At 50.7% G+C, this 9212-nt stretch overlaps 1 protein-coding gene across 4 annotated transcripts; it reads right to left on the bottom strand.

The window, feature by feature from the left end:
- Positions 1 to 9212, bottom strand: Pomk (protein O-mannose kinase). Of its 4 annotated transcripts, XM_075986429.1 has the most exons (6): positions 9132 to 9173; positions 6364 to 6441; positions 6053 to 6130; positions 4288 to 4432; positions 3139 to 3422; positions 1 to 1739 (listed from the first exon to the last, which is right to left on the bottom strand). In XM_075986429.1, the coding sequence occupies exons 5-6, from the start codon at positions 3412 to 3414 to the stop codon at positions 969 to 971; spliced, it is 1047 nt and encodes a 348-aa protein (XP_075842544.1). In that variant the 5' UTR covers positions 3415 to 3422; positions 4288 to 4432; positions 6053 to 6130; positions 6364 to 6441; positions 9132 to 9173; the 3' UTR covers positions 1 to 968. The 4 variants fall into 4 exon arrangements, with proteins under 4 accessions (XP_075842544.1, XP_075842546.1, XP_075842545.1 ...); XM_075986431.1 differs by lacking the exon at positions 6364 to 6441 and having other exon boundaries at positions 4288 to 4421; positions 9132 to 9212; XM_075986430.1 differs by lacking the exon at positions 6364 to 6441 and having other exon boundaries at positions 9132 to 9212.

A 9212-nucleotide genomic window follows, 5' to 3' on the forward strand; every position in this document is an offset into this window, starting at 1 on the left:
CACAGGAGAGACTTTTTTATTGGGGTGGGGACGTGGACAGATGGGATCGTGGTATATAGCCCATGACAGGCCTGGACTCTTAGTTTCTCCAATCTGTTTCCCAGGCACTAGGATTACAGGTGTGTGCCACCGTTCCTGGAGCCACAGTTTTTGTTTAAGGTGTTCAGTTGTGCAAGCCCGGGGAGGCTCGACACTGTCTAGTAAAGAGGAACACTGGATATGAAACGTTCACCCAGAAACTGCAGGTCAGCACCATCCCAGGCAAGTAAGGAAGTCCCCGCAGCCTGCCGTTCCCAGCAGTCAGTCCTAGCCATTCACCGTCTCTCTCTAGAGCATGCTGCCACAGCGTACTTGGCTCAGTGAGAGGAAACTGCATGGAACCTTCACAGATGGTCATCTCCAACACTGACAAGGACCTCACTGACGAGGGCTGCACTTTGGACACCCAAAACGGTCTTTGAGTGAGTGAGTGAGTGAGTGTGTGTGTGTGTGTGTGTGTGTGTGCGTGTGCGTATGCTACGGATCATATCCGAGGCTTTGCAAAGAACCAGGTAAGCACCCGACCACTGGCCACTATATCCCCAGCTTCCAACAGGACTGCTCAAATTAGGAGCAATGTTCTCTGAAGAATTAGTGTATGTTTCTTCCCATTTCCTACCAATCTATAAACATGGTTACCGGAGTAGGCGATGTGTCTTCATGATTACCGTTTTACCACTTCCTTCAAACACTGTGTGGATCCATGAATTCTCTGCATCTTCACCAGGAAGCACAGTAAAGAAAGGTTTTCCCTCTTGGCTACTTCCATCTGGGTTGCCGGGAAAGCAGGGCACACTCAGATGTGCAGGCAGATGTGGAGGAGACCCTGCATCCACAAATCACGAGGTTCACGAAAGCACTTCCATCACCAAGAGTAGAACAGCTTGGATGCCATTCAGCTGTCAAGTCCATCACTTAATGGCCTGACCTTACAGCATCTCCTTTGTCTGAGACATCACAGAGTCTCTGAGCGAATGTAAAACCTTCTGATAAGTGTCCAGAACATCCTGAGCCGTGGGTCTTTCTGCGGGGATCTGGCTCTTACATGCCTTATGGATATCAAACAAGTGGAATCGAACCATATCGCTGCCTTCCACGTGCCCCAGAAGGAAACTGGAGACATCCGGAATCTTCCAGATGTCAATCTTCTCATCATAGGAGGGCATGAAGTCATCTCGGAAGGGTGTGTCTCCCCCATAAGGCCACAGCTGTTCCGGAGCCACAAAATCCCCGTGGAGTTCCCTGTGGCCACACTTCACCCGGACCCCGGAGGCGTGGTCCACCAGGGGCAGTGCATCCAGGTCATTGGCCACAATGCTGAAGTTGCTTGTCAGCAGGTACTGAGACAGCGTTTTGGGCAGGTCGTTAGAGTCACACATGACCCTCACGCCCAGGGGACTCTGGTGCAGGTAGTTGATGATGGCGACATACTCCACGGCCAGCTGCAGCCGGTGCTGCCAGGTGTTCACATCTTGGTACTTCGAAAGGTTTAGTGTTTCTTCCAGGTTGCTCAGGGAACCCAAGGGGTGATACTCGGTGAGAATAGTGCCGTCCTCCTCGCAGTAGCCAACCAGCGTGACCACGTGCTGGCTCTGCAGAGACTTCAGCATCTGCAGTCCGTGGAGGAAGTCGTCCTTCATCTCCAGCCTGGTGAGCCGAGAGAGAGCAACTTTGTGCTCATTCCACTCGGACAGAAAGACCTGAAACGGGGCCAAGGAGAACGTCAGACCCAGGCTTCCACCAAAGCACGCCGAGGAACACACACCTCCTAGGAGGCAGGCGAGGTGCAGAGGACGCGGTCCCGTCTCTGCCATCCCAGAGCTGTGAAGACAGACACACGGCACTCAGCAGGGTGAGCATGTAACTGGGGTGGGGAAGGAAGGAAGAAGGAAGAGCGGGGCCAAGGCAGAGACCACGGACTTTTCCAAAGGCTACCCAGAACCTGAGAGTTGCCATGGACCGCAGTGTGGAAGAGCACAGCCTGCTCCTGGCTGACAGAAGGGGCAGGAGGACCCAAGATGATTCCCAGGTGTATGGCTCAAGGACCTGGGTGGAAAGTGGTGCCATCTACAGAGGGGGGAACAGCAGGCCCCACAGAAGAGATGATCAACCATTCCACACCAAGCCAGCTGTAGTGACACATACTGGTAATCCCTAAACTCAAGAAGCTGAGGCAGGAGGATCATGAATTTGAAGGCTATACAGTAAGACTCCATTCGGAAGGAAGAAACAAACAAACAAGAGTCCCCCCAGGATGTTCTGATGTGCTTGGAGAACTCCAAGTGGAGCTGACAAATACACAGTTGGCTGCATGGTTCTGGGAGTCGGGGAGAGACAAGCCTCGAGAGAACCATCTGGGAGTTTATTAAATATGCAAAGGCAACAGCATTAGATTAGGGCTAGTATAGATGACATCTAGAGACACAGAGAGACACTTCCTCAGCTTCAGCATTGCTACGTTAGTCCAGACAGCTGTCTCTCGAGGGAATTCAAGGCCAACCTGTGCTACCTGACACCCTGAGACAAGGTGTCAGGTAGCACAGGTTGGCCTTGAATTCGGCCTTGAAACAAGCATTCCTCCAGCTGAGCTACGTCCCCAGCCCGTCTCCTGAAAGTGTTCCTGTCCCCCATCCTATAGCACTCTTTCACACCTGCCTCCCTCTCTCCAGATGATTTCACTATGCCCGCCCGAGTTCCCGATCAGAGACTCGTGGGCTCAAGGACAGAAACACAAGGCAGTCAAGGGTCTTTTTTCTTTGTTTGTTTATAAGACAGTATTCCACGACGTTGCCCAGGTTGGCCTCAAAGTCCCCACCCCAAGCATCTTTTATTTTTTGGTTGGATTTTTCGAGACAGGGTTTCTTTGTGTAGCTCTGGCTGTCCCGGAACTAGCTCTTGTAGACCAGGCTGGCCGCAAGCTCAGAGATCTGCCTGCCTCTGCCTCCTGAGTGCTGAGATCAGAGGCGTGTGCCACCACAGCCCAGCCCCAGGCAATCTTTTTGCCTTGGACTCCCAGGTACAGCAAGCATCACGGCACCTGGTGCCAAACAATTGCTCTCCCAGAGTTGACAGTGAGGACAGAGGGATATGAACACTTACTCTCTTCACGGCTCCTTCCCCAACGCGCCTCAGCTGCCTCACTTCCGTCCTCAGCTCCTCGCAGGACAACCAGCGCGAACAGTTTTTCATCCGTCCCATCCTAAAGTAACCATGAGGACAGCGATTCGGGTCCTCCGGAGGTCGAGGGGAAATGAAAAACCAGTCGAGACAGAGGTAAAGGACGGCATTCATAAGGGCCAAGGAGAGCAACAGCCCAACGCCCCGGGGGACTTCCCTGTGGGTGAGACCTTTCCTGCTTCCATGTTGCTGTCCCATGTCAGTTCCTACAACAGAACATGAGACAGGAAGTAGCGTCACAGTCTATGCTGATTTTCATGGGAGTGTTTGGATGCCACGAGTGGGTGAAGGTGGTCGCCGTCACTCGTGGATTCGGTCAGGATCAGCATCACTTGAAGGCGTAAACGAACCGTGAGCTGCTCTGATAAAAGCACTAGTCTTCATTACAAGCTAAAATGGGGGTTCATCCAGACCACATCTGGTCTTTTTCTCCCACAGGAGCTTGCACTAGGTGGATGGCCTGAGTGTAGGTGTGCATTGTGGGACTGGGATAGAAGGCAGACAAAGAGGCTTAGGGTAGGAATCAGACAAGGTTAGGGTGTTCTGGTGATACAGCTCAGGGAGCTTCCAGCATGTGCAAGACCCTGGGCTTGAACCCTAACACAGCAACAACAAAGTATTTAGGCTTTTTCTGTGGCCCGGGGGATTGAACACAGGGCCTCGGTTAAGCCAGCTGAGCACCCTATCCCTGAGTGATACCCCAGTGAAGAAGCAAAGCTAACTTTTCAGTGGGTGCACAGGTAGCTTTGGGGTGGGGAGATGGAGGTGCAGAAATTAGGACCTGATGATAATCCGGGATAAGAGTTGACAAACTTGGAGAATAATCGTTTAATTCTAACTGTCTATAAGATTTTCTGAAGAGATGACTTAGGAGACACAGGTAGCAAGGACCCAAAAATTCCAGAACAGAGACCACTATAAGGCCATGGCGGAGGGACCTGGCAGGGGACAGACCTGGGATGGACCCTTGAGCAAAGGATGCTTGTCCCTCAAAGTGCTGGACAGAAGTGTTCCAAAGTAGCCATTAGACTGCGAGACATGGGGACCCAGAGTCAATCTTGACAGGACTACCTTCAGGAGTCTCTCCCTTCTCTCAGCTGGGTCTCCATCCACATGCCTGGGTCGCTCAGAGTTGTGCTTGGTACCACATGGCAGCTCACAGCCTCCGTAACTCCATCCCAAGAGATCAGACGGTGTCTTCTAGCCTATGTGAATACTGCAGTCACACACAGACAAAATAAAAAATATATCTCAACTTCAAAGAATAAACTTGTCCCCCAAATCTATTCCTTTTGCACAGTTCCTGCCAGCAAATATAGAACTTCTCCTTCCTGTTTCTAAGCCAATGAGGACATGGGTGAAGGGCTGTCACGGCAACGTGACTACTTCTAACCCTGAAATGTTAGAACTGACAGTTCAGTAGCTTCGCTTAGACAACAGAATTCAACACTGGTATTCATTCCTGCTATCACCGGGTTGTGTTCAAGAAACCCCGACTGCAATCACTCTGGTTTCATTCACAGGCCATCTGGAGGCCATCACCCCACACTCTGGGGTCTCCCCGGCCAGCTCCAGCAATGTTCAGATTCATTTGTTCGTCTTTCCTCATCTCGACCTCAGGCCTCTCCCTCGGCTCATCTTCAGAGACTGAACAGAGCTGCGGCGGCCGTTTCTATCCAGGCTGTTGCATCTGTTGCATTATCTCTTTCATCATACTTTTTTAAAAAAAACTTTATGTTAATTATCATTGTGTGTACGATGTGTGGGCATTGGCGAGCACATGCCACAGCCCGTGTGCGGAGGTCAGGGGACAACTCAGTGGGGCTGATTCTCTCTTCCCTCTTTAAGTGGGTCCTGGGGATGCAACAGGCTTGCATGACCAGCACCTCTACCCACGGAGCTATCTCTCCAGCTCATCTTTCTTCATAATCTTTAGAGGGACCAGCTGTGTCTCAGCTTAGACTTTAGGACAAAGGGTTGCAACTGCTTTTTCTCTAGGAGTCAATGTCAAAATCGAGTGATAACTGCATCACGGATGTGAGGCACAGAGGGGTGGAATGATGTCGTGCATCGTCTCTGCCTGTGCCATTCACCCCTGTTGCCAGAGTACATAGAGCAGCCCCTAAGGCGTATAAAAACAAACCTGTGAGCCGGGCGGTGGTGGCGCACGCCTTTAATCCCAGCACTCGGGAGGCAGAGGCAGGCGGATCTCTGGGAGTTCGAGACCAGCCTGGTCTACAAGAGCTAGTTCCAGGACAGGCTCCAAAGCCACAGAGAAACCCTGTCTCGAAAAACCAAAAAAACAAAACAAAACAAAAAAAACAAAAAAACAAAAAAACAAAAAAAACCAAACCTGTGCTTTCTCAACAAATATCTCTTACCCAACATTTACCAGGATAAAAATGGCCGGGACTACAGCTCACTGGTAAAGTGCTTGCTTAGCTCAGGGCTCAGGCAGTGGATTGTAGCTGGCCAAGCCTGGCAGTAGATGATACCATTCCTTTAAGGGTGCTGCAGGCTGAGCTAATCTCCCCTCATGCAGTATCTCTGGTAGCTCTCAAGCTGCTTGCGATCCCTATATCTACACTGCAGCCTAGATCCGTCTCCCAACGCTCTGTGGGCTGTGTCCACCGCTGACCTTTTTGTCCCCCCCCCTTTTTCCCCAGCACATCTCCTCTTCGGGGCTCCCACTCTATCGTGGAGACACAACCTATCATCACTCATATCACAAACCAGGGTGACTCAGTTCCTCCCTCCCCTGACCTCAGAATCAGCCAAGCCCTATGAACCGTCCTTTCCTGACTCCGCCCTGGCACAAGCCGCCAGTGCCTCTTACCTGCGCTCCTACAGCTGATTCCTGCATGATCTTTCTCTCTTCCCATCCATTCTCCACACAGCAGATGGGATCTTCCTTCTTTAACGAAATGTTCCAAAAGAAAACATAAGTAAGATTAGGACCATCTATTCAGTGTTTTGTCAATTTACAGTTGTCCTAATATATTCCATTTTTTTAAAAAAAAATAACATTTTTTGGGGGGGAGTGGTGGTATATTGGGGATCCCACCCAGGGTCTTGCACACCATGTGATCCTCCACCAAGTCTGACCTTTGTGAAAGATATGAAATATTACATATAGAACTGGAGTACCTTTGATGCCCTCTCCATCCCCAGCCACCACTAGGCTCACGGTTATTCTCTGGGATTCTCCAGCTGGGGACCTGGGGACTTGGGAAGAAAAGTCATTTCCTAGGCGCTCACTTCAGACCTACTGATCAGAAACAAAATCCACTTTTAAAGTTCTCCAGGTGGTCTGGATGAATGCTAAAATCCGAGGCCCTCTGGTGGACACAGTTAAACCGTGTCCTCCGTGATCACAAGACCCTGCCCATAAGCAGCTTCTCAGGCACTGTGTCACTTCTGGTATACTAGAGAGCCGCTCTGCAGCTAGCGGCTTTGAAGTTCAGATTGATCTTGTTGTTTTAATTTCTTACATTTTATCTCTTTGACCATGAGGGGAGGACACCTGCCAAGGCATGCATGAAGGAGGTCAGAGCACAACGTACAGGAATCAGGTCTCTCCTTCCACTATGGATCCTGAGTGTTGAACTCAGCAAGCCCCCATCGCAACGAAGCCAGCTCGCCAGCCCATCACAGTATGCTTTAGAGATTCATCCACTCCACTTTGCTACTCTCAGTTGATGAGAGCATCATCAGTGAAATAATTCCCCCCACTCCAGACAGTTTCATTGTGTAGACAAACCAACCAGACCATCTTCTTGTCTAAGTCTTCCATGGGCTGAATTATAGGCATTCACAACCAGCCTGGTGTGAAACAAAATTTATACATATTTCCCTATGTGTATGTGGAAGAATTCCTGCTTGACATAGAGGGTGATCCTTCCAAATGACAGATCAAATCCTGCCTATAATACAAACATTCAATAGTCCCACAATGCCTTGAGGAACACGGCTAAATTCTGAGATGAGTCTTGAGTGGCTGGGATGTAGATGGTGGGAGAGTCAATACTTAGCACATGCCAAGACAATGCCCTGGGTCTGACTCCTGCACCAAGGGGAAGGTAAACCCCAGGAAAGTAAACTACAGAGTCTCCCAGTGTTCTATACTCCAGCCCCCAAACATTCCTTGGTGCCCAAGGAAACACTTTAGGAGATCTGTGAGCCCTTAGATTGTGCTCTGAGATGTTTGTCACCTGTTCTGTTTGGTTCCCTAACATCTGCAGCGCCTGGCACAGAGTAGGGACTGAGGCACACTGAATGGACAGTCACACCGCACTTCTCTGTGTTCATGGGCATCTGGCAGGCATTGCTGTCTTCCTGTGTTTCCGCAAGCCCAGGAATCTGTTCTTCAGTTCTCCGTGGGTCCTGCCCTCTAGCGCCTCCCATCCGCCATTTCTTCTCTCATCTATTTTCACCAGCACCACCATTACATCTTCCAAGTGTTAAATCTTTTTCACCCCAACCTCCCCCTCATCCGACCTTTCTATTGGGTGAATGCAAGTTTCATGGCACCTAGAGCTTATAGTTTTAGGAAGGAAAGGGGGCTCCCTAAGAAAAGAACACACACAGACTGGGCAGATCCCCAGAACCCAAGAGAAGCCAGACACACCTGTGATCCCATTGGTCCTATGGTGATATGGGTGAACAGAATCCGTGGAAGCCGCTGAGCCAGCCAGTCTGACCCATGGTACACCACAGAGTGATTCTGGCTCAAAAAGGGAGAGGGCCAAGACCAGCATCCGTGTTGTACCCTGTCCTCCGCATGCGTGCCATGACACGTGTGAAACACACACACAGGCACACACCCTTTCCAGTGCACAGATTTTGGAACATAAAATTGTCAGCCCCTTTCCTGGGTTTTACAAGAGACTTGTGGCAGGGCAGCAGTGAGCTATTAGGGAATTGAACCTGGGTCCTCTGCAAAAACAAGTGCTCTTAACCACTGAGCAATCTCTCCAGGCCTTGGAATTCACATTTTCAAATGAAAATATGGCCCTCATTAGTTGGCAAGCCCTTACAGCATTTGTGGACTGTATTTTGTGCCTTTTAGCTATAATCCTCACATTCTGACTCTCCCTAGGAAAACAGTAATCATCCTTAAACTCAACTGTTCACACAGTATCACACAATATCAAACTCAAAACAATTCTGAGGTACGTAATTTCCCAGAGAAGGGAACGGACTCAAAGGTGAAGGCGCTCATCCAAGATCAACACCATGTACTTGGAAGGGCTGCCTCAAATCCACGTTCTTCCTCAGGGTCTTCCAAAGCTCAGGGGTTAGGCAGACTTGAACCCAGTGTGGTCACTGAAAGGGGCTGCTTAGACAAAATAAATAAGGCAACTAAATGAGCTGCCAATATGCCGACTATTTTACCTGATTCGAGATGTTGGTGTCACCTCACTTTCCAATAATTACTTTAAATAATCTGGATATTATTTCGTTAGTACAGGCAAAGCGTGGGGACGTCAAAATTCCTAAACGTCTATATATTGCTTTTTAATAGAGAAGGAGAATAGTGGGGAGAGAAGTGGGTAGGGAGGGGGTAAGAAAGAGAGAGCACCGAGGACAGTCTCCGTTCACACAGTTGAGTGGCAGCGCCCAGTGCACAGAGAGACCCAGGGGGGTGCGCGGAGAGCACACGTAGGGGCTGTACGGTGAAAAACCGGGGGGGGGGGGGTGCACGGTGATCACCGGGGGTGGGGTACGCGATGAGCACCCGGAGGGACGGAGGGTGCACGGTAAGCATCTGGAGGGCACCAACTGCTCCAAGGAAAGGCCCAGCTGAGCCCCGGGAGAGCCGCGTCATCCCACCCTGGGGCTGGGTTGGGGAGGTGGTCCAGGCTCGGAAAGGCCCCGCAGAGCCCCAGCCTGCTCCACCATTCCCCGGAGCCTACCTGATATGCACCAAATCCAGCTCGCGGCCCACAACGCCTGCGCGGCCGGAAGCGGCCCGAGACGAGAGCGAGGCGGCCCCC

The sequence above is a fragment of the Microtus pennsylvanicus genome, chromosome 9 (genome assembly GCF_037038515.1).
Source record: "Microtus pennsylvanicus isolate mMicPen1 chromosome 9, mMicPen1.hap1, whole genome shotgun sequence".
Lineage (NCBI taxonomy): Eukaryota > Metazoa > Chordata > Mammalia > Rodentia > Cricetidae > Microtus > Microtus pennsylvanicus.

What these genes read in the sequence shown, in the direction of transcription:
- Pomk (XM_075986431.1), bottom strand. Translation starts at nt 3,414, where the DNA reads ATGGGACAGCAACATGGAAGCAGGAAAGGTCTCACCCACAGGGAAGTC. An exon ending in GGGAAGGAGCCGTGAAGAGA is followed by an intron (nt 1,740 to 3,138) that starts GTAAGTGTTCAT and finishes GCCCCGTTTCAG; the next exon opens with GTCTTTCTGTCCGAGTGGAA.